General features: G+C 34.2%; 1 protein-coding gene across 1 annotated transcript in view; it reads right to left on the bottom strand.

Annotated features, from left to right (window-relative positions):
- Positions 1-4,070: 4,070 nt before the first annotated feature.
- The window catches only part of LOC134270342 (protein Aster-B-like), a 33,925-nt gene continuing 12,279 nt past the window's right edge, over positions 4,071-25,716 (bottom strand). Inside the window, exons 8-17 of the mRNA XM_062752563.1 lie at positions 24,710-24,862; positions 24,178-24,337; positions 21,959-22,105; positions 21,296-21,504; positions 9,210-9,312; positions 6,516-6,785; positions 5,440-5,509; positions 5,142-5,255; positions 4,646-4,766; positions 4,071-4,393 (exon numbers count right to left, since the gene is read on the bottom strand). Of these exons, the coding sequence (XP_062608547.1) occupies positions 4,310-4,393; positions 4,646-4,766; positions 5,142-5,255; positions 5,440-5,509; positions 6,516-6,785; positions 9,210-9,312; positions 21,296-21,504; positions 21,959-22,105; positions 24,178-24,337; positions 24,710-24,862 (1,431 nt within the window). The 3' untranslated portion in view covers positions 4,071-4,309. The remainder of the gene's footprint in view (positions 4,394-4,645; positions 4,767-5,141; positions 5,256-5,439; positions 5,510-6,515; positions 6,786-9,209; positions 9,313-21,295; positions 21,505-21,958; positions 22,106-24,177; positions 24,338-24,709; positions 24,863-25,716) is intronic.

Raw genomic sequence — 25,716 nt, 5'->3', positions numbered from 1 at the left:
AAAATTGCCCCAATTTCCCGATTTGAAAAAATTCAGATTTTCAGTTTCCCTACCGCCGAATTTTGTCAATCGGGATAAGAATATCAGAGTTGTTTATTCAATGCACACATACAAGTCTCATTGTTTACATAGCAAGCAGAGTTAATTAGCCACAGGAAATCACTTCTCGCTTGAACGCACAGGCTGCTGTCCAGGTACAGGTAGCTTATAGCCTGGAGCAGTTAGGGGACAATCTTTTTCAGTTTGAAGGGGTATGCGAAGTGAAACACATAGATTAAGGGCTTAATTAGTAGTCATTTTATTAAAAACAAAAATTAAAGTCAATAAAATGATAATCAAACAATAAAATTGGAATCCAAAAAGATCGTTTTTTTGAAAACGAAAGTAGAAAATTTCAAAGCATATATAGCTGCTGATTTTAACTGCTAATAATAAAAATATTGTATAATTTGTCAATTTAAAAAAAATATTGAAAATAATTTAGATTAAATAATACTCTCATGTTAGGTACACTGAATTCCCCCCCCCCCCCATAGATCATACTCATATTGTACATTGTATTTCTTTGTTACATATATGTCAAGGAAATACCAGAGACCCATATGGCATTACCAAGACTGCAAAAGTTCATCATGTTCATGATGTAGTCTTTTACAATTTTAATTTTCTTTGGGATGGGTGGGGGGTGGGGCTTGTGTTAAAAAAATTTAATTAGGCCTATTTCTCCTAATTGTTTTGTGTGTGAGATAAAATTAATCATGCACTCTCTATATACATGTACTTACTTTTAGGGAATAAAGTGACACTTGATTTTAAGGGTACATACCAGAAACAAAATGTAAATTGATAGAACAGAATGACAACTATTAAGCAAAGATATTTAAATTTGGAAAAATAAAACTTTAATTTGTATTGTTTTATTTGTGCTGTATTAATAAGTGCTATCAATATTATAATTTCAAAAAAAAAGTATTTCATAATCATTTATTTTCACGACAAAATGTCGCGAATTTAAAGCTTTGAAAATTGTCGTCACGCGCAAAATCCCCCATGAGAATTTTCAAAAGTTGGCATGTATGGGAAACAATTGTGCATTTCTTTAGAAGTATATAATATTAGTGATGTCATAAAGACTGTTCTTTTCTGATATTATGATAGGCTTTAATAATTAAAATTGAATTTTGTGACATACATATACTTGTTTCTGAACTTTATTTATATATTATACATCCAATATTTATTTTCTTCAAGTCTAATGTGTAAAGGAAGGACAACTCTGATTAAAGAATGTACAGAATCAAAGGAATTCTCAAACTAAGTTACTTCTAGTTTAAAAGTTATAACTTCAGAAGTTGTTAACTGAGATCATTTCGAAGAAGGAAGCTTAGAGAAATGACTGATTACTCTATTTTTTGTTGTCCCTTAAAAGAATACAACAATTTATGATGTGACAATTCTGCTTTGATTACAGGGAGTTTGTTTCTGTATATCCCTGTGAGTGCGCTGTAATTGCAAGGAGATCGCTACTATGACGTCACAAGTCGGCGATCCCCTGGTTTAGGTCTGTCTTCCTACAAATTCATCAATGCTAGAAATATATGTATAATGTCACTTTATGCAGAGCAAATATACATTTGACATAATGGCATTAACACACATTTCTTCAAGAAAACTTGGTAATTTTTTATGTTAGCACATCACAATCTCTGGTCAAATATTCTTTTTTTTTTTTTTGGGGGGGGGGGGTGGATTTGATTGTACATGTAAACATTCACTGTATGTTTATATGAACTTTTGGAATTTCAGTTTAGTATTGGCTTCCAGGTACAACAAAAATGCAACAAAAATGGATTTTATCATCATAAACTTTATTTCAATAATCTATTTCATAAAATAAAAGAAAACATACACTCTGGATAATGACTTTCTAAGAATCAACAAAGAGTAAGAGCATTTAGATGAATTATTTTTGGAGACAGTACATTGCACTATCATAAGAGGAACACCCTTCTAGCAAGTGCTAGAAATAAATCTTGGATGTGAGAGATTTCCTGAAACTGTGAGAATGATAAAAAAATAGCAAGATTTATAATAATAAAAAGACAGCAGAAAAGTACTAGTAAATTTTGTAGAAAGTTATGATGAAATTCTTCATGAGAAAAGGCACGAGAAAATAATAAATAAACAAAATATATACCTCATTTAATCACATATGAAAAGCACTAAGATTCAAATCTATGGTGTTGCAAAACAAATATGTATTGATCAACCCAATGACCCATCAAGGAAAATTTTGAATGTTGGATATAAGAACAGCTTTTTATACCAATTATCCAAAAAAAATAGGGGGGAGGGTGTAATTTTGAAATGGGGACTCAGGACAAAGACATATGTATAACAACCAGCATTGATATGTTGATAAAACTAGTATACAGAATGTATGTATTAGTCTTTATATGTGAACTCAACAAATGTAAATTAATATACACTCCTTTATTTAATCCTTATTAATTTTAGAGTTCATTTTTCCAAGAGAAAACTTAAACATGGAATCAGCAATGTACATGGTCATTTGTATTGATTCAGTTCTCTATTCAATAGAGAAAAAAATGAAGGTGTAAACTAATTAACTGATTATTAATTTTTGTTTTGAGGTAAGGAATGAGTATTCAATGATAACCATTGAGGCACTTCATGGTTGATTTAGATGCTCAATTTTATTCCTATCATCAGGAGAACAATGCCAGAATATCATAGTGTGCCAATTTATATTCATCTGGGGGGTGACAGCATATGGAGTACTCTCAAAATAAAATAACACGTGATGACTTTTTGGACAACATATCACAATGATTATGAAGTATTTCATAAAACAATGGTGAGATCAGAAGAAGGATAAACAAAAAATTGCACTCACAAAAATAAATGGATAATCGTACACATGATTTGTAAAAGCACCTAACCCTAAGGACAACATGCCCCCGCTTACAACATAACTAACAAAGTGGAAAGAGTTATGTGTATTGTCTAGCTAATGCCTATCCCAGCAATTTTTGGTCAAATATATGTTACAGTAATGTATTAAGTATAGTTATTGCACACTGAATTCCATTTTAAACATCAAATACGATTAGGATTTGGTGAGTGAATCATTCATCCATTTCAATGTTAACTTTGGTTAACTTTGGTTCAACATATGATTAGCATCTTTGGCGTCTGATCCTTTAAGAAATAAGCTTTATTATGTGGGACACATGTTGTAAGCTTTGTACTATATCATGCTACATATCTGAAAGCACTACAAGTGTCAAAATGGAAATAAATTTATATGCAAAAATAATGATACATCATTTTCACTGAAATAAATTTAAGATCTACTGCAAATCTTATTTCATTAATAATGAAAATTTGAGGAGTAGTCACATGCTAATTAATGAAAGGTTCAAATCCTGCTTCAATCACATAAAATTTGCCTTTACAATGAAGAAACAAATTTCAATTCAATTAAGATATTGTCTGCAGATCTAGTAACAGCATACAACAATAGGATGAAATTAAATTGTGAGAAAATTAAAAATGAATACCAGATTCCAATCATTTTCTGTAAATCATATAACCATTATGAAATGCATGATTGAGTGAAAAAAAAATGTCAAAATTTAAAAAACCTCACTCTAAATGTTATCCCATTTATTTTTTCTGCATGACACCAGAAACTGCTGATGAGACTGTAACTCTGATGGATTGTATTAAAAGTAACAACATTTTTACAGAACTATATGTATCTTAATGTTTTCTAAACTAATCTTGTAAGAAGTTTTCTTAAAATAAATCTGTTTTGTATTTACGGTAAACATGAAAATTAAACTGATGCAAAATAAATCTACTTTTAGTACACATGCATGTATATTAAAAATGACAGCCTCTGGCTCAATAAGCTAATAAATTAATCTTATACTTCACAAAGTTATGAAATCTTTAAAACAATTTTATAGTACTTTATACTGTAACAACAATGAAATACTGTCTGTTAAACTTGTTCGAAAAAAGGTGACAATCATATCTGAAACAGATGCTTGACATTAATTAACTTAAAAAATAAATTAACTACATGTACATGTAGAAGTTGCTATAATCTAGATATTTTTATTTTTTTTAAAATTAAAATCAAAACATGATCAACTTCATGAGGAGAACATGACAAAGAATTTTATGTTTACAATACCCCATAACAAGTAGCCAGCTACCCGTTTTTGTATTAATTATAGAAATAGGGAAATGACACCAGTTTTGAACTGGTTTCTCTATGTTATGAATTCTCTCCTTTAAAAATGTCTGAATTCTGTAGTCTGCCTTCTAAACTGTTTTTCACATCCCCCAATGTGCCTTTTATCTGCAAAATTAACAAGAAAAAAAATTCAATATAAGCATGCAGTATTTATTATTTTCAATAGGTATATATAATACTGTATACAGTAAATTACATCTGTAGGAATTGTATGGAATGAATGAAGCTTAGGATGAATATATTTTTTGATTTCCACAAAACGAAAAGCTTGAAGAAAATTTATCTTTACATAATACGGTACATGTATATTATGAAGGTGAACATAGTTCTGTCCTGGAGAAGCAAGCCTTTTCTTACTCTATCTATAAGATCTATTGAGGATGTAATGATTTCCTTCCATCTGTCAATTTCACTCTCATGTAGCTGTCTTTGTTGTTGTAGTAACTGGATCCATTCTTCTTGTGATTTGGGGTAATTTCTGAAAAATACAAAAAATACATATTAATAATAAATCATTTTAAAATTTACTTCATACATAGATAATTTGGTACTTCCTCTGATGTCATTGAACAATCCATGAACATTATAGCCCCCCCCCCCCATATATATAGTGCTATTCTTTTAAATCATAATGTAGAATATCATATTTTCAAAAAAAAAAAAAAAATAGAACTCTTCCTCACTACATTAGGATGTTGAATCTCCCTCACCCTTTCACATATGTACAATTCAGTCAGTGTACAAAATTTCAATTCATAATGCTGTTATGTAGCATAATTATTTTTCATATACCAGTACATTCATTAAATATAGGTAGTATTTTACTAGATGATGATGATGAATTATAACTTACTTGAGATCTTCAGTTACTGTGTGTTGCCGTGGGAAGTATACTATATTGGTGTAGCTCTCCAAAGACCACAGCTTATAGAAAAGTATGGCATTAAAGAAAACCAGCAAGACCAATCTACAAAAATAATTCGTCAACTTGTTTACAACTGACAAGAAAATATATTAAAACATTATAGTTTATTGTAGTAGCAGTGTCAGAAATGGCTTGCAAATGCATGTGCAATGCTCATGTGTTCAATATGTATCTTTCATATACAGTGTAGATGAACATTTACAAACAACTTTGAATTGATACTTACACAACCAGTATGACTCTGACTAATGTATCTGCATTTAATTTTGTGATATCTTCTTTATGTATTGTAACACCTGTTAATAAAGAAACAACTTGTCAGTACAAAGGAATATGTCAATTTTATTACATGTACAATAACAAAGTTTATGGCACATTTACGAATGACTTAGTTTTTTATTCCCCCAATAAATGCTGAACTATTATATTTTTTACCATCTGTAAAGGAAAATAGGACAGTAAGCTTCAGTTTTGAAGGAATCATAAACTAGAGGCCCATGAGCCACAATGCTCACATAGCTAGGAAAAAAGCACAAAACAGTTCTGAAAAGTTAACATGGTGGAAAGGGGGGTGGGGGTTTAAACTATCAGAGGATGCATCCTTATGGAAATAACATATGGCTTTGTTGTTCTTGAACAGATTTTTATATAGACTTACTGTAAGGGGTCATGATATGAACAAACTGAAATCTACACTACCTGCAACTCTCCTATGATAGAGTCTATGCAAAAAGTATCCATATCAGCATGGAAAAGGACACAGGTTGTTAATGTTTAAAAATGTGCATAAACAGATGAACAATATCTATGGTGTATTTAAAATACTCTACTATACATACAGTGTATTTACAAAATCTTCTTTCAATTAGGATACTTGTGAACAAAATCACCGTCAATGTCTTTTTAAGAAAAGTAATTCTTTGATTGTACAAACCTTTTATAAAAATTTATTGGACTCTTTGAAGTTAGTATAAGGAAAGTCATTCAAAATGCGGACTTACATTTGTATTTATTAAAAATCCATATCTCTCCCTCCTTTGATAAGTTTTTATCCACTGATACTTCTTTTTGTTCTGATTTTTATTTTCTTTTGTTTTAATTTATTGTTCATTAAAAAAAAAATTAATTTTTTTGGTAATTTTTCAAGTTGAAGAGTGGATCCCGACAATCAGTTATGATGGTATATGTATCCAATATATAAATAATGTCTGCTTACATAGGCACAAAACTCCCCTCTGTAACGAGAGTGCACCAAAGGAGATAGTCTCGAAACCTGCATATCTTAAAAAGTCCTTGACTTACTTTTGATTGGTGTAGGAGGTGTAAGACTGGGCTTGACAGCTTGTCTTGTCTGTTTGTCTATCAGTGACAGGTGTCGGGTGGGTTTCAGTTTGTGGATTTCTGGGACTACTGGGTGCTGAGATCGGACTCTCCTCTTTCGGATTTTCCTTTTGCCACTGGCTCGAGTCTGCAGGACGCTGGTCTCAAATTTGTCTGACTCTTGCTTCAGGTGAACACTGAGGGTATTGAAGTGATCTATACAACCTTGTATACTATTCTTCTCTATCATACCTGTAAAGTAGACAAGACTTGATCAAGTACTATTTTGTTACACATTTAAAATAATATATTGCAATTCCCTATTTAATTTAAATTACTCCATTTCTCAACCAGAAGTCTCTGTGGAGACTGAAGCTCTACTGGTTTGTACTTATAGCAAAGGAAGAGAGAAGTTCTTAAGCAGTTGGGAATTGAAACTTTATCACAGCAATAAAAAGAATAATGATCCTTGATTAAGTCTCTTTATGTTCTTAGTGTAGTCTACTTGCATGCCACATTATATTATAATCAGACTTAAACTGTATTTGGAGTAGAATTTTGAGAGTTTTTAACAGAAATTTAAGAAAACCAAAACAGAAAACCAAAACTGTAGGAGGAGTAGCATTTTGAAAGAATTTCACAGAATTTTCTATTTTTAGTAACAACGGCAACACCGTTCATCGAAATCAAAAACCGATACTATAGGATTAAACGTTCTTTTTGAAAAATTTATCGATGTGTAAACTCTTGACATTTTACTCACAAACTGAATAAAAGTGCGAAGCACTTTTATGTTAAGTTTGTGAGTAAAATGTCAAGAGTTTACACATCGATAAATTTTTCAACAAAAAGAACGTTTAATTCTTATAATTCCAATATCGAATTTTTAAAAATATTCAAATTATTTCTCTTTGAGGCCTCCATACAATTCGTTAGTTCTGGACGGCGTAGGAATATATTTTACCGCAAAGGAACGTAATCGAGATGAATTTCGATAGAGTTCAGCTTAAATTGTCAAAACAATCGATAAATAAACTTATAAAGACTTATCGAATGTTGTTTAAGTCAACACATATCATAATTACGAGTTTACTTCAGAATAGTTCGTCCTTGACCATGGCCATGTTGACATAAACGACAGCTCTCATAGCGAAAGTTGCAGGCCGACGACGCCTTCGACTTGCACTTGTTTGTTCAAAGATTGAGGAACAATATAGAAAGTAAATATGAATTTGATGCTTATAGGGCAAGAGTTTGAGGTACGTTTCTTTTCCCTGTCTAAACGATACAAACTGAGTTGATTATATCTTCGTATTATCATGACGTTGAGACAGCGATTTTTAAAATTCACACTCGTGATCGAACAGTGACATTAACATTTTCATGGCGTCCGTCAGCTGGGCAGCCTAGCATGTCGCCAGTTTTGTTTTAATTAATTAAATTTGAAGTTTCTTGTATTTATAATTTATCCAAAACAGACAAGAAATAACTGCTTTCGTTGTTTATACGATAAACTACTTGTAGAAGCTTAGTCAAGAAAGTAGTTCTGATTGAAAAAAAAAATTTATCGATGTGTAAAAATTTTCTTAAACGTGTTCTCGTCCAATCAAAACACAGGAAATCAATAGATGCAATGAAGATTGGAATTATACAGAATTATGTATCTTAGTGTAGTCTACTTGTGTGCCAAGTTATATTGAAATCAGACCAAAACTGTAGGAGGAGTAGCATTTTGAAAGAATTTCACAGAAATTTCTATTTTTAGTAACAATGGCAACACCGTTCATCGAAATCAAAAACCGATAAACAGAATTATGTATCTTAGTGTAGTCTACTTGTGTGCCAAGTTATATTGAAATCAGACCAAAACTGTAGGAGGAGTAGCATTTTGAAAGAATTTCACAGAAATTTCTATTTTTAGTAACAACGGCAACACCGTTCATCGAAATCAAAAACCGATACACAGAATTATGTATCTTAGTGTAGTGTACTTGTGGGCCAAGTTATATTGAAATCAGACCAAAACTGTAGGAGGAGTAGCATTTTGAAAAATTGTTTACAGACAGACAGACAGACGGACAGACAGACAGACGGACGGACGACGGACGCATTACTATCGCATAAGCTCTTCTGGTCTCTGACCAGTAGAGCTAAAAATCATGAAATAAACCTAGTAAACAGTATTAAATGTATTTATACTATCCAAAGTACCTGGTAAGTTTTGGCCTACATATAGATCTGGCATCATCAGTCATAAAGGTTCAGACTTTTCCACAATTATAAATGCATTTAACTAATTTTATGAGTTTCTTTTCTGTTTCACATAGAGCGGTTTTAGTTGGTTTTTAATGTGACTCTGACAATCAATATCCCTCAAAGAAACAGAGGACAAACCAACCTTATCTTGTATTACAAAACGTAAGACATTTTCTATTGATCTTTACTTCATTACCGGTATTTCCTCTTTTTTCCTCAACTTCTCTTTATGCAAGAATATTAACAGAAATGTCATCTTTTTAGATACAGACAAACATGTGTATACTTTTTCTTACAAAGTCATTTCATACAAGGGTCTTCCGTCAGTTTTAAGTATTAGTGTAAAATTTAACCTTGTGTCTTAGATATATGAATTCTACTTTTGACCACTTAGCTGCTATCGTTACTATTTATACATACTCTTGACTAGTCCCCACACAGACTTCTTGTAGCGGACCTCTGACGTGACCTGCAGTCGGGATTTGTACCTATTTATCTTGGATATGCAGTACCTATTGACAACCTTAAAGGAAAAAAAAAGATGAAATTAAATATAAAGTAACTCTTAAATAAGGTGAACATTACGGAATGCTGTGGATAATGAAAAACTCCCAACTGACAGCCTTGTCATGTTGTCATGTTGTCAATAAAGCACTGAGAGCTGAAATCTTAAAAGCTTCCTCTATGACTGTGATGCAGCCAGTGGTGCATTAGTACCAGAAAGTAGACTGATTCTGCAATGGTACATGTTTATCTATCTGAAGATGGTACTTGTGTCTAAGATTATCTGGAGATAATACCTTGTGAGAAACTGTTTTTCTAAAACATAGGGAATACTGAATATTTAGGTTATACTTGTTGGCGGGGTTTAAGATTCATCTGGCAAATGCTACCCAATGAAAGAAATAAATAGTACAGGAGTTTCAGAACTGAGAGTGTAGTGTTTCTGTAGTATTAAATCTGTAGGGGGTATATGTAAGCATCACCATTTCACTGAAATGAAATTCACCTAGTAAGGTAAACTTATCAATTAGGTTTTAAGATGTTCATAATGTACAACATTTCCATGCAATCTAACATGCAAATCTGCTTATTGTAAATTTTCTAAATTAAAACATTTATCTGTCATTTAAATGATTCCAAAAATTCAATTTTTTTTCATGCTTTTAAAAAAAAAAAAATCAGTCTAAGTGCATTTTTTTGCTGCCAAATTTGATATTCTTATTGCAACATTGGATTGATTAAAAGTACTGCCGTTCTAATTGATTTCAACATATCTTAGTGCGAAATTTATTTATCAATTCAAAAATTAAACCCTGCAGACAAAACTTTAAAACCGTAGATATAACATGCAAAATAATACAATATTTTAAATTCAAAACAATTTAAATACCATGATTTGTCTTCCAATTACCTACCTGTACAGTGTACCTTGCTTGCCTTAGCCCCTATCTCTGACGTACTCTTTCAGAGAATTATTATAATACAGATACTACATGTATAAAGTAATTTACACCTAGCCACTCAATATCCAATACCTGAGTTTATTCCCAAGGACAATTAAAGTATATATAATGTTGAAGTGTGCACACCTGGTATTCAGTAACCATTATGTCATCATAACAAGAGGCCCATGGGCCACATCGCTCACCTGAGCAATATGGTTAGGAAAAAGCAGAATTGGTTTATACTTGAAAAGCCAAAATCCAAAAGTAGTCCCAAGACCAATCTTGGCTTTGCTTTTCTTGAGAAGATTTTTAAAGAATTCCTATACATTTCTATGTAAAACTTTGGTCGGCCATTTTGGCCCTCCTACCCCTGGGGGTCATGATTTAAACAAACTTGAATCTACACTACCTGAGGATGCTTCCATATAAATATGATCAATTATGGCTTTGCTATTCTTGAGAAAAAGATTTTTTAAAATTTTCCTCTACATTTCTATGTAAGACTTTGGTCGGCCATTTTGGCCCCGCCCTACCCCTGGGGGTCATGATTTGAACAAACTTGAATCTACACTACCTGAGGATGCTTCCATATAAATATGATCAATTATGGCTTTGTTATTCTTGAGTAGAAGATTTTTAAAGAATTTTCCTATACATTTCTATGTAAAACTTTGGTCGGCCATTTTGGCCCCGCCCTACCCATGGGGGTCATGATTTGAACAAACTTGAATCTACACTACCTGAGGATGCCTCCATATAAACATGATCAATTATGGCTTTGCTATTCTTGAGAAGAAGATTTTTAAAGAATTTTCCTATATATTTCTATGTAAAACTTTGGTCGGCCATTTTAGCCCCGCCCTACCCCTGGGGGTCATGATTTGAACAAATTTAAATCTACACTACCTGAGGATGCTTCCATATAAATATGATCAATTATGGCTTTGCTATTCTTGAGAAGAAGATTTTTAAAGAATTTTCCTATATATTTCTATGTAAAACTTTGGTCGGCCATTTTGGCCCCACCCTACCCCTGGGGGTCATGATTTGAACAAACTTGAATCTACACTACCTGAGGATGCTTCCATATAAATATGATCAATTATGGCTTTGCTATTCTTGAGAAGAAGATTTTTAAAGAATTTTCCTATATATTTCTATGTAAAACTTCGGTCGGCCATTTTGGCCCCGCCCTACCCTGGGGGGTCATGATTTGAACAAACTTAAATCTACACTACCTGAGGATGTTTCCCCATAAGTTTCATCTTTCCTGGCACAGTGGTTCTCGAGAAGAAGATTTTTAAAACATGCCACCAAATTTTCATTAATTCCCAATTATCTCCCCTTGATTGAGGGCATGGCCCTTCATTTGAACAAACTTGAATCCCCTTTACCCAAGGATACTTTGTGGCAAGTTTGGTTGAAATTGGCCCAGCGGTTCTTGAGAAGAAGTGGAAAATGTGAAAAGTTTACAGACAGACGGACAGACAGACAGACGGACGCCGGACAAAATGTGATCAGAAAAGCTCACCTGAGCCGAAAAAATATTGAATGCTTTTTTTTTTCAATTTGAAGTGAACATTTAATGCTCTTTATTTGTCAAATACACTGCATTTAATTCAAACACAGATATGCACCATTTTAGATATCCTTTGTCCATCATCTTAGCAACTTCAAACAGAAGTTACATAATCATAAACTTCATTTTCACATTAATAAAGGTAGTGTCCAAACTGATAATTAATTTGGTTACTTGTATGAATTCAAATCTGCATGTACACTGTATGTTTTTTGCTCTTTTAAGATGTGAAAAACAACCTGCTTAAATGAAAGTGGGAAAATACTCCCAGTAGATACTTGGTCCATAAACATCATGATTCTGCAGTCATGAGGGTCATAAAATATTGATAAAATAGATGGAAAAGATAAAATTCTTCTTCAATAATGATTTCTTGTCTTTGAAAATTATTGATATGATGACTTTTATTTTTAACTCAATATTACAGTCTAGTTGGAAATTCTGTTTCATTAGAACAGACATTGAGTAGCTTGATGAACTTAAAAGATCTATGTTTCAAAATGAATATGAACTTTAAATGTTCTGCAAATTAAAGGGAAAAGTTAACATCACCAAACAAAGAAATAAACTTGGGTTTAAACTGGCTCAGTTGAGATGATGCCAACAGTGTTGTAAAGATGTTTTCTGCCCTTTCCCCTTCCCAAACAAATTCATGCATTACAGAAATAAACCAAACATTAGCTCCCAGATTTCAGAATTTTTGTTTTTTTGGAATTCCATGCGTTGTACATTTAACGAACATCTAAGAATTTGTGGCCTCTCGTGGTAGATACATTTAACAAACATAAACTGCAAGGGCCAGATAATCTTGAACTTTCAGATGTATAGATCTTCATCCCAGTTCCAATTGAAGAACATGTTATATCATTACATTTAGTTAATATGACTTCTAAATCCTATACAAATCCATGTTTAGCCCCCATGTGACCTACTAGGGTTGTGTGGAATCCATATACATTTATCACTAGATACAATGTTGTAGTTCCGGAAGAGGAACCCTTGCTCATCATGACCGTTCACTTCGTTTGCTCAGCTTTATACCCATAGGCAAATATAATCAATAGTAGGGATGTCAACGAATAGTCGACTATTCGACTATCAGTCGAATGGACAGACGATCGAATAATGAAACGACACTTGAATATTTAATAAATGCAAAAAAGGAGGTGTTAAAGAATTCTCAACTCCAATTTGTAAAGCGTCATTCCTCAAACCATTATAGTATCCATTCTCAGATGAATAAGAGCTTAAACACAGTCACAGTATTTAACTAGATGCTGTCATGAGACAGTAATACCCGCACTAAGGTGTTTGCCTCTAAATGCACACTTCTTCATATTGGGCTTTACCAAGGGAAAAGTCAATATAATTCAATAATTTACATAATACATGTATTCATCAAATTGAGCATAATATGCTCAGGTGACCATGTAGCTGCAGATCTGCAGCGTTATGGTTTTATATATTTGACTTTGACCATAACGCTACAGATCCCCATATGCAAAAAAGGTGCAATTTATGGCGCAATATTTTTTGCGCACTCTTGGGCAGTTTTTCTCCACTTTCTTGCATTGGTCAATCAACTACCTTTCACTCCCTAATTTTAGACACATTCTGTAGCCAATATGTATATTTTGTCCACCTCCCAGCCATTTAATGATTTATAGTCATCTCTACAGGCAAAAAACTGGCTTGATTTGAATTTTCAGCAATCTAACAAATAATTTTAATCTAGCGAGTTTATCACGTGTAGAGACGACTATAAAAGGATTGGAGATGGATAAAATATACAGATTAGTTAAACAATGTGCCTAGAATTAGGGAGTGAAAGGTAGTAAATTAACCGATGCTGGAAAGTGAAGAAATTCTCCCCAGAAGTGCGCAAAACATATTGCGCCATAAATTGCACCTTTTTTGCATTAAAGGGATCTGTAGCTTTATGGTCAAAGACTAATACATGTATATAAAACCATAACGCTACAGATCTGCAGCTAGTGACCATGTGACCCATGGGACTCCATCTTATTGGTATTTCATATTCATAATTGATTACCAGTCGGAAATTAAACAACAGAATTAAATTAATGATGTAAATTAGGTTTGATAAAGGAGGGGGGGGGGTGTATAAATTTTTGGCACATACTGTATAAGTGGAAATTTTAGCGAAACGCAAATTTAGCGATTTCTACCTAAAATCTGGTATTTTATTTTTAGCGAGAAGTAATTTTAGCGATTTTAAAATGCTAATTCAAGAAGCTTTTACAAATGATAAGCAATTAATTTTCAGTGGTATTCAATTTTAGCAATGTCAGCACCCTCGCTAATAATGCCAAAATTAAATCCTCGCTAAAAATTCTACTTGTACGGTAATTGGAACTTTTTAAATCTATTTTCTGATATAGATTAACAAAAAATAATATTATTCAAATTAGTGTAAAGCATTTTTGATGAATTTTTCAAAATGTGCAAAGTTTATTTATATTTGATTAGGCAGAAACTTCTTGAAAGCTGCCATATACACAATCAATTTAGTCAACCCCCACCCCTCTCCCATCAACACACACACACAAACACACCTTATTTGCCTGTTTTTGGAAATAGGCCTAGATGGCAAAGTTAAAATAAAACATCTTTTGTAAATGATAATTTTCAATTTGTTCTTGCACTATACATGTATCTGAACACCTGCATCACATTGGGCTTGCGTCACGTTCCCAGCTTAAGTACTAGTTTTACCATTGGCATTATCATTTTAGATTTCACTGCACGTGCAGTAGGCTACTAGTGTGCATCATTGCATAGGCCTATATGTCAGTAGGAATTATTTCATTTTGTGTTTTAACTGGATTATATTTCATGAAGATGACAAGGCCTAATTAATGACAATCGGTAAGTACAAGTTTTGGTATAGATTTGGGTAAAATAGTCTGAAATGCAAACGGTTAGGTTCAAGTTTAAAGGATCAAAGGTCATCCGATGCTACAATAGACGAATTTCACATTCTGAAGAGTTATCCCCCGTTATCAACGTTACATTCAGTTACAAGATCCAGAATTTTTTTTCTGGGGGGAGGGCCAGACCAGAATTTCCTGAGAAGCAAAAAAAAAAAAAGAAGTTATGGTTGGGTCTGTTTTCTAGGGTGGAGGGACACTTAGGGCATTCAAAGTCATTTTTATTTCCTCCAGTATATATATTATAGTCCTGCAAATTCCGGAGGGGGGGGGGGGGGTGGTTGGTTGAGGGGGCGATCTCCCAATCCACTTCCCTGTCCCTGTAATGACAAATGATCATGTGACTCCTAAATAGTAGGAAACTTTTTCCATTTGACTATACATAATTTTGTTACTTGTGTTATTATGTTATGTAAATTTAATGGTATAAATGTTATGAACCCCTAGAGGTCATCCCCACTCTCCTAATGAGCTGGAAATGTTCACAATATGACTGCGTTAAATTAAATAAAAGTGCATCAATGATAAGATTACTTGACATTTTATTCATGAATTTGTGTCAAATTATCTTCCTAGAATTAGGAATGAAAATCATTCAGAGATGGACCACATTAAACTATTTGTATAAACATTTTTTTTAAATGTAAAAACAAGTAGTAGTTTGCATACATGAACAAACAGGGGTCTGGGAAGGGGTGAGGGGAAGGATCGAGTTAATATTTCTTTACGCCTTAATGGTTGAAAACTCCTAAAATGAATGTTGACCTCAAATCTAATTTGTCCTCATTATTTTTCAAGTGGTGGTGTCTCCATATGAGTGAAAAATTCCTGAGAGGGATGTTTAACAACAAACAAAATGACATAAAAACACAATATTGATTTGCGTTAAGAAATATGCAGGGGATTTTTTCCATCATAAATCTTCTTCTCAAGAACAGCTAGGGCATTACTGTCCCCCATTTTGGGGAAAGGGAGGGGACATTAAATCTCATTTGTCTGTCAGTCTGTCCATCTTATTGACAGCTAGTATGTGCATCTGTCACAATAAATTTAACCTTGGTCATAACTTTTGAATAATAAGAGATAGTGCTTTCATATTTCACATGTACATTGCCACAAAACTTTCTAAATATACTATGATTTTTTAACCCAAGTGAGACCTTGACCTTCAAGTTTTACCTACTTTCCAAAAAATAACATTTTTAATTGATCATTTTGAAAGAGAAAAGAAAGGGCATTCAAATTATACATGTTTATTACATGTGAAAAGACTTTTCTAAATATATCATGACTTTTGACTTTGTGACCTTGACCTAGAAGTTTAACCTACTTTTCAAAAATATTATATTGCATATATAACTTTTGATTCAAAAGAGATAGGACTTTCATATTTGACATGTACAACAAAATGTTTCAGAGCATGCTATGATTTTTCCCCTTTGACCCAATTTTCAAAAATTGATATATGATAGGGGTGCATATTTGACACACAATCTGCCATAAATTATAGCATCCCATTCACTAAAACACAGAAAGCAGAGGACCAAAATTCTTTGAATTTGCTTGTATAATCTTGATAGATGGAAACATCCTCATATAATGTAGATTCAAGTTTTTTATGCCACACCATGATTAGGAATGCATGTATAGTTTTGTCATGTCCGTCCTCCACCCTTCCATCTGTCTTTCCATTGGGCTCAAAGAAACTTTCTAGATATTTTTATCAAAGTTCATATGTTGATGCATACTGATGTAAATATCCAACTGCAGCAATATTTTTTGACTTTGACCTTTCCTTTGACCTTCACTTAACTTTTCTTTAAATTAGTGTTTAGCTTTATTTTAAAGAAACCCTACAAGTTGTGTAATGAAACTTCACATGATGATACATACTGATGTAAGCTTTACAATGCTTCACTCTTTTTTACCTTGACCTTTCCTGTGACCTTGACCTCACTTTTCTAAAATTAATGTCTAGATCAGTTTTGAATAAACAATTCAAGATATATTTATCAAACTCCATATGCTGATACATACTGCTGAGAGCTATTAATACATCAACTTATTTTGACCTTGAATTTTCCTTTGACCTTGACCTCACTTTTTAAAATATGTGTTTATCTAAGTTTCAAATAAACCATTAATTATAGTTTTATCAAACTTCATATGCTAATAGTAAATTCATACTGATGTAAGCTTTTCAACTGCAACAACATTTTGGCCCCAACCTTTCCTTTGACCTCTCTTTTTTTAGAAAAAGTGTTCAGCTCAGTTTCATTAAATCATTCAAGATATTTTTATCAAACATAATCATGATAATATGCTGATATGTATTAGTGAAGCTACTCAACTGCATCAAAAACTTCACCTTGCACATTCCTGTGACCTTGACCTCCATTCTTTTTAATTTGTATTTCGCTTAGTTTTAAAGAAATGATTTAAGACATTTCTAAAACATCATTTTTCGACCCCCATTAGTCCCCCCGGGGCAAAATCAAAATTCCGAAACCCTGCTGTACATCTACATGACACTACCAACCATTTCCCAAAAGATGATTAGGCTACTATGTAAAATGTAAGAGGAGTTCAGGGAAGACGGGGCTTTTTGCATAAAAAACATCATTTTTTGACCCCCATTTGACCCCCCGGGGCAAAATCTAGATTCCGAAACCTTACTGCACATCTACATGACACCACCAACCATCTCCCAAAAGATGATTAGGCTACTGTGTAAAATGTAAGAGGAGTTTAGGGAAGACAGGGCTTTTTGCATAAAAAACGTCATTTTTCGACCCCCATTTGACCCCCCCGGGGCAAAATCAAAATTCCGAAACTTTACTGCACATCTACATGACACCACCAACCATCTCCCAAAAGATGATTAGGCTACTGTCTAAAATGTAAGAGGAGTTCAGGGAAGACGGGGCTTTTTGCATAAAAAACGTATTTTTCGACCCCCATTTGACCCCCTGGGGCAAAATCTAGATTCCGAAACCTTACTGCACATCTACATGACACCACCAACCATCTCCCAAAAGATGATTAGGCTACTGTGTAAAATGTAAGAGGAGTTCAGGGAAGACAGGGCTTTTTGCATAAAAAAAATAATTTTTCGACCCCCATTTGCCCCCCCCCCCCCCCCTTGGGGCAAAATCAAAATTCCAGAAACCCTACTGTACTTACTGCACATCTACATGACACCACCAACCATCTCCCAAAAGATGATTAGGTTACTGTGTAAAATGTAAGAGGAGTTCAGGGAAGACAGGGCTTTTTGCATAAAAAACGTCATTTTTCGACCCCCATTTGACCCCCCAGGGCAAAATCAAAATTCCGAAACCTTACTGCACATCTACATGACACCACCAACCATCTCCCAAAAGATGATTAGGCTACTGTGTAAAATGTAAGAGGAGTTCAGGGAAGACGGGGCTTTTTGCATAAAAAACGTCATTTTTCGACCCCCATTTGACCCCCTGGGGCAAAATCAAAATTCCGAAACCTTACTGCACATCTAAATGACACCACTAACCATCTCCCAGAAGATGATTAGGCTACTGTGTAAAATGTAAGAGGAGTTCAGGGAAGACGGGGCTTTTTGCATAAAAAACATCATTTTTCGACCCCCATTTGACCCCCCGGGGCAAAATCTAAATTCCAAAACCTTACTGCACATCTACATGACACCACCAACCATCTTCCAAAAGATGATTAGGCTACTGTGTAAAATGTAAGAGGAGTTCAGGGAAGACGGGGCTTTTTGCATAAAAAACATCATTTTTTTACCCCCATTTGACCCCCCGGGGCAAAATCAAAATTCCAAAACCTTACTGCACATCTACATGACACCACCAACCATCTCCCAAAAGATGATTAGGCTACTGTCTAAAATGTAAGAGGAGTTCAGAGAAGACGGGGCTTTTTGCATAAAAAACGTCATTTTTCGACCCCCATTTGACCCCCCGGGGCAAAATCAAAATTCCAAAACCTTACTGCACATCTACATGACACCACCAACCATCTCCCAAAAGATGATTAGGCTACTGTGTAAAATGTAAGAGGAGTTCAGGGAAGAAAAGTGTGACAGACGGACGGACGGACATGAGTAACAACAATATACCCGAACTTTCTTTAGAAAGTGCGGGTATAAATAAGTTTCCACATTGTTTACATGATTGGAAAGAACAGTTATTACATACTGCGATAATTATTTCTTAATTACTGACCTTTTTTTGTTATTGCAGTAAATTATGCAGCACTTTACTAGACTTTGAAAATTATTAATTGGACTTGTACCAATTATAAATTTATTCATTACCTTTTTGAATTATGCAAAAGGAAAAGAGCAAATTTAAGCTGAGAAGTTTTGAAACTTCGATAATTATTAAGACAAATCCTCCCCTTTTCCAATTTAATTTATTTCAAATAAGCTTTATAAATACTGCTGACAATTCTATAAGCGTACTAGAATGAAAGAATGTACAGATCAATTTTTGAATGTGATTTACAAAATTCATACATTTTGGAGAATCTATTGCTGATGTAAATCTATTTCATTTCTACATCTTATCCCATCTTAAGGTTCATCTGAATATCGGTGCGTAACGCACATTATAGGCATTTGATGTTACTTTTTACATAAATTTACAAAAAGGGTTTTTGATTTATGAAAACGCTATTGATAAGGGTTTTTTTTTCTTCAAAAAATGCTCCGAATAGTCGACTATCGTTCGAATGATGCAATCGAATGTTCGACTAAGGAAAATAAATATTTTGACATCCCTAATCAATAGAGTTCCACCCTAACACCTGAACCCCTGACCCAGGGCCCACACCCTAACACCTGAACCCCTGACCCAGGGCCCAAACCCTAACACCTGAACCCTTGATCTAGGGTCCACACCCTAACACCTGAACCCCTGACCCAGGGGCCCACGAATATCAGAGTTCTTGAAGATCAGGCTCCTAACTCATCACAAACATCCAATTACCTTGTTTGCTAAATACCCAGAATATCTTTTAAAGAATTAAAAGCATGTTCATGATATAATCATTTGATTCATTTATTCCCAACCCTAATAGCTGAACCCCTGTCCAAAAGAACAGGAATTGTAAAATCAAATAGAGCCCACCCTTTCACCAGAACATCTGACCAAATGATCATTAATTTTATACATTTGAACAAGCACCTTTACTCATGAAATCTTAGCAATTACTTTGTTTGCTTATTTCTAAAGTGTAGAAAAGATTTTCAAAGATTCAATAGAGCTCCATCCTAACACCAAAAATTTATTTAAATGCATGAAATCTGCATGTTAACTTTCGCTTTTTAGTTTAAAGGGCCAAAATTATAAAATTTATGCATAAATTTGGAAAATAGGCAAGACTGAGGAAAGGGCACATAACTCACAACTGTAGTACATGCAGATGCTTGATAAATATCCAGGAATAAATAAAGTTTTATAAGGTACAAGGTAAAACAAATTTTCAGCATAAGACCAATTTGTTCAAATGTGCGGCATAAACTGAGGGGCAAGAAGGCGAAGAAATTTAAAGATGTCTATGCCTGCATCAGGCTCTGGGGGCATAAAGCTGCAAAAAAGTTTAATATGTATGATCAAGTCTTTCCTTTACTTAAGGATTTAATGGTGAAAAAGTGAAGGCAGGGATCAAAAATGACTATTGAAGCTGGAGGCATCAATTTCACAATATGGTAGAGGTGGTAAAGAACTTACTGATCATTTATAATTATGAAATTGTGCGTAATTTGTCTAGAAGTAAAGATTTTTTAAAAGAATGCATTAATTTTCAAGGTGCTGGTCCAACTCCTCCATCCCCAAGAGATAAATTTTGAAAGTAATGTTCCCAATTACCGGTATCCAAACATACTACAGGTAAATACCAAAATTGTTTGAATTAGTTCACCGAGTGCCTTTTCAGAGGAGAATGTTTATAGATATCACATTAAGATGAGGAAAAACTGATAGCAATAGGTCATCAGAGTCAGTGACCTACAGAGATGTAAAGCCCCCCCCCCCCCACCACCACCACAACCCCTTTCATTAACTTGGAAAATTCCAATTTTGAACACCAAAACACCATAAGAAAATTTGGAAAAAAAATTAAATATGCAACATTTAACTGGAAAAATTAATTACCGGTAATATGTAAATGTTAATCCAAGAAAATCAATAAACTTGGCAGGGGTTATTCAGCAAGTATAAGATAATTGTAGCAATTATTGATAGACTACATGTTAAAAACCATTGCTAGATTACTCATAATCTTTCTGAAGTGTTTTTATGTACAGTGATTTACATGCAATCAGCACTCCAGATCACTCTCAATAACAAACTTCATCCATGATACACTGTTTGAAATAACTCAATAATCTCTACTAACGGGAAGTGTACAAATGTGGTTAATCTGTCATTAGTAAAATCAGTTCATGTTTACATAATATGCAAGAGAATGCAAAGAATAACTTGTAAAGGAAGCTTGAGAACTAGTGATAAAACTTTTACTCACTATGAATGTATTTCCATAAGGAATGCCCAGACAGGAACACTCTGTGTCCACTGTGAAGTAGGTCCCGGGGGTGGGGTCCTTCTGACAGGTCTGAAGCTCTACAGCCTGAGAGGACTTTGGGCCTATGGAGTAGTTTAATGGGATGGTGTAGCTGACCGTACGGGTTTGTTTACCATGTCCCATGTCTTTCCATGGGGTAAAGGTGAAGTCTGCAATGATGAAAAATACTGTAGCACTGAGTCAAGTCTTCATTAAACTAACAGTTGTGTTTATGGATAATAAACATTGATATTTCTGAATATGGAGAAGTGATTTAATAAACAAGACACTTTTGACATATTTGTAACATAGAGAGTGATTTATATGATTAAATATCAAGACTACTGTAGAAGTATTTTTTCTGCGTGGTATTAATTTACGCCATGTACGCGGTCACAAATTTTCCGCGGAAATTTGTCCAAGCGTACTTAATATAAATGTAAGGCATATAGTGACAGTCTAGGAAATCCACGTAATTTTCTACACGCGGATTCAACAGAAATTGAGATTTGGCAGAATTATGACCCCGTGGAAAAAAGTACGTCTACAGTAGTAAAATTAGACAGACTCTACATTTATGTATATTTGGATTTCAAAATTAAACCTTCATTTAAATGACCTGACCTTTTGACCCCCTTCTAGAGTGGAACTCATTGTAGAAGTCAGACTCTGTAAACAGCATCTCAAACATCTTCTCCACTGGAATGTAATACACCTCATCCAACATAGGTTTCTCAAAGTGGTTATGTTCAGCACAAAACAAGGTTCCCTCTCCTACAAGATATCAACAGATGAGGGGAAAGATCAAAAGAGGTCTGACGAGAAACTAAATTCATATAACTAGAAAGAAGGGGGTTAAAAGCCCATAAAGTTTTTGCTGTCAGACAATGATAATTACATTTAAAAGTGCTCATTATTTACTTAACTTGAAATTATTCATTAATGTAACATTTGAAACATTTTTTTATTAATAAACAAAGACACATAAGATATGGCTAATACTTTAAACAAGAGGCCCAGGGGCCACATCGCTCACCTGAGCAATTGGCTAGGAAAAAACACAGATCAGATCGGGGGTGGGGGGGGGGGGGGGGTTGGGGTTGAATTTTACCCCCCCCAGGGGGTCATGATTTGAACAAACTTGAATCTACACCACCTGAAGATGATTCCCTATAAATATAACGAAGCCTGGCTTTGAAGTACTTGAAAAGAAGATTTTAAAAGGTTTCCCTATGTGTTCCTATGTAAAACTTTGATCCGCCATTTTGGCCCCACCCTACCCCCGGGGGTCATGATTTGAACAAACTTGAATCTACGCTACCTGAGGATGATTCCACATGAGTTTAATCTTTCCTGGCCCAGTGGTACTTGAGAAGAAGATTTTTAAAGATTTTTCCTATATATTCCTATGTAAAACTTTGATCGGCCATTTTGGCCCCACCCTACCCCCGGGGGTCATGATTTGAACAAACTTGAATCTATACTACCTGAGGATGATTCCACATGATTTTCATCTTTCCTGACCCAAAGGTTCTTGAGAAGATTTTTGAAAAAGATTTTCCCTATATATCCCTATGTAAAACTTTGATCGGCCATTTTGGCCCCACCCTTCCCCCGGGGGTCATGATTTGAACAAACTTGAATCTACACTACATAAGGATGATCCCAAATGAGTTTCATCTTTCCTGGCCCAGTGGTTATTGAGAAGAAGATTTTTAAAGATTTTTCCTATATATTCCTATGTAAAACTTTGATCGGCCATTTTGGCCCCACCCTACCCCCGGGGTCATGATCTGAACAAATTTGAATCTACACTACATGAGGATGATCCCAAATGAGTTTCATCTTTCCTGGCCCAGACGTTCTTGAGAAGAAGATTTTTAAAGATTTTTCCTATATATTCCTATGTAAAACTTTGATCGGCCATTTTGGCCCCACCCTACCCCCGGGGTCATGATCTGAACAAATTTGAATCTACACTACATGAGGATGATCCCAAATGAGTTTCATCTTTCCTGGCCCAGACGTTCTTGAGAAGAAGATTTTTAAAGATTTTTCCTATATATTCCTATGTAAAACTTTGATCGGCCATTTTGGCCCCACCCTACCCCCGGGGGTCATGATTTGAACAAAATTGAATCTATACTACCTGAGGATGATTCCACATGAGTTTCATCTTTCCTGGCCCAGTGGTTCTTGAGAAGAAGATTTTTTTTTTAAATGCCATTAATTTTTCTCTAATTCATAATTATCTCCCCTTGGAAAAGGGCCTGGCCCTTCATTTGAACAAACTTGAATCCCCTTCACCCAAGGATACTTTGTACCAAGTTTGGTTGAAATTGGCCCAGTGGTTCTTGAGAAGAAGATGAAAATGTGAAAAGTTTACGACAACGACGACAACGACGACAACGACAGACGACGGACAAATTTTGATCAGAATAGCTCACTTGAGCCTTCGGCTCAGGTGAGCTAATAATACATAATAATCAAATGTGAATCAATATTCACCCCATTTAGTCTTAGAAGGAAGGAGGGGATTTGATGAAAATTTACTACCGGTACTAAGACTTTAAATTGTCTGATGTTGCTCATATGATTAAGCTCCTTGCTTCATCAACAATTTACTGATTTAGTCATTTATCTTTAGTGTTAGAGAGTTGCATTATGATCCAGTTTCTTTAAAGATTTAAATAAATTAACTCTGGCAGAATAATAATTTCTCTTCAAATATTTCGCTCTCTTTTGTGGTTATCAGAATTATTCCCCTTTACAAATACATGTATGTACTGTCTTTTCTTTATTTCATTATAATTTTTCTTTTGGGGGGGGGGAGGATATCTGACCTTCGCTATCTTCTGTAGTATCACTCTGATCAGTTAAAACATTTTCCACAGGATTATCCTCCACTGCTGCTGGGGAAAATAATGACTGGTCTTTACTGTCCAGGTCATTCTGAGGTACCCCCGGGGAAGGAGGGATACAATCAGAGTCCGTGTTCTCTGTCTGTTAGTAAAATGAATCATGTCAACAATCAAACTGTTGCTTCAAAAATTTTAAAATTAAAAGCTTTACATATTAAGTATAAATTTTTTACATCTGATACTGTAATATTACTAATGTTTGTGGTTGTTTAAATTTCGTGGTTTTCAAGGTATGAAGAGACCCCAAATTTATGTCCACCATGAAATGTAATTTTTCACAGATATTACTACTAAACAATTCTTTGTCCACGAAATGAAATCCCCATTAACTCATATTTTTTCCTAAAACTCAAAAATTTGACCCCTTGAAAATATGTGATTTTAAAGTATCTGAAAAATTTGGACATTCAATAAAAAATATCGTTAAGCTCACTCTCATTCTCTAAAAACTGACCTGATTTAACCTACTGGGGGTCATAGTTTCATCCCTGATTGGTTCCTCTATGAGTGAGGGCGGGGCTACATAATCGTCATCGCTGGAATCCAGACACAGCTCCTCCCCATAGTTATAGTGAATCCACTGCCACATCTCCTTAGCTGCCATAGACTGTCAATATAAACACATGTAAATCAGACATACTCTGGGCTTATAAATCACTAAAGGCTTATAAATCATTTTTATTCTGGGTATGGAAACACCAAAAAATCAAAGCTATTCATACATCATCTGCACTGACAGAGCAATAAATCAAGACAACTTTCATATCTACCCACAAACTTAAATCATGGGAATTATAGTATAATTCACATGATGTCACAGTTATCAATGAACTAAATTGATGAGTTGAACAGCCTTTTATATAATATTGTATGTATAATTACAAAGTACTTATAAAAATTTCTTTGTGTACAAAAACAGGATGCTTTTGAGCAAATTAAGACTAACCACAAAAATAAAGATATTTTTATATATACATATTAATAATGATGAATTTCCATTATGAATGTGTAGCAAACACATGCTATATATTGAATCAACACCAGAAATCTCTGATGAGACAGAAGCTCTACATGTTTAGAGGAGGTCATCAAGTACTACTTTGTTTAGCATAATGAAAAATCCTGAGATAGCTTATCGGAACTTTTTGGGTGTTTTCCCCTACCTTCAATCAAAACCTCCTCTTTCACTGCCAGTGAAGGGAAATACGGTAAATAAACTTGCATGAATTTAGGGCAAATAAATAATTTAGACCTTGTGTGGCTGTAAGGGGTTTGTAAAACAATATCTCCCTGAACAACATCTTGCATAAATATTGAATATGTTGAAGTAATGTAGAAAATCTCACTCAAAGGGGGGTACCCATGTGTTTAAAAGATTTTGTTTCTTACCTTTAGTACTTTTTATACCGTATAGGGCCAATCTCTAAATCGTAACAAAAGCGGAAAATGATATCACATATC

Source organism: Saccostrea cucullata, unplaced genomic scaffold, assembly GCF_032062105.1.
Source record: "Saccostrea cucullata isolate Sc308-1 unplaced genomic scaffold, CSIRO_AGI_Scuc_v1 ctg203, whole genome shotgun sequence".
NCBI classification, from domain to species: Eukaryota; Metazoa; Mollusca; class Bivalvia; order Ostreida; family Ostreidae; genus Saccostrea; species Saccostrea cuccullata.
This window is presented reverse-complemented; position numbering and strand designations above follow the sequence as displayed.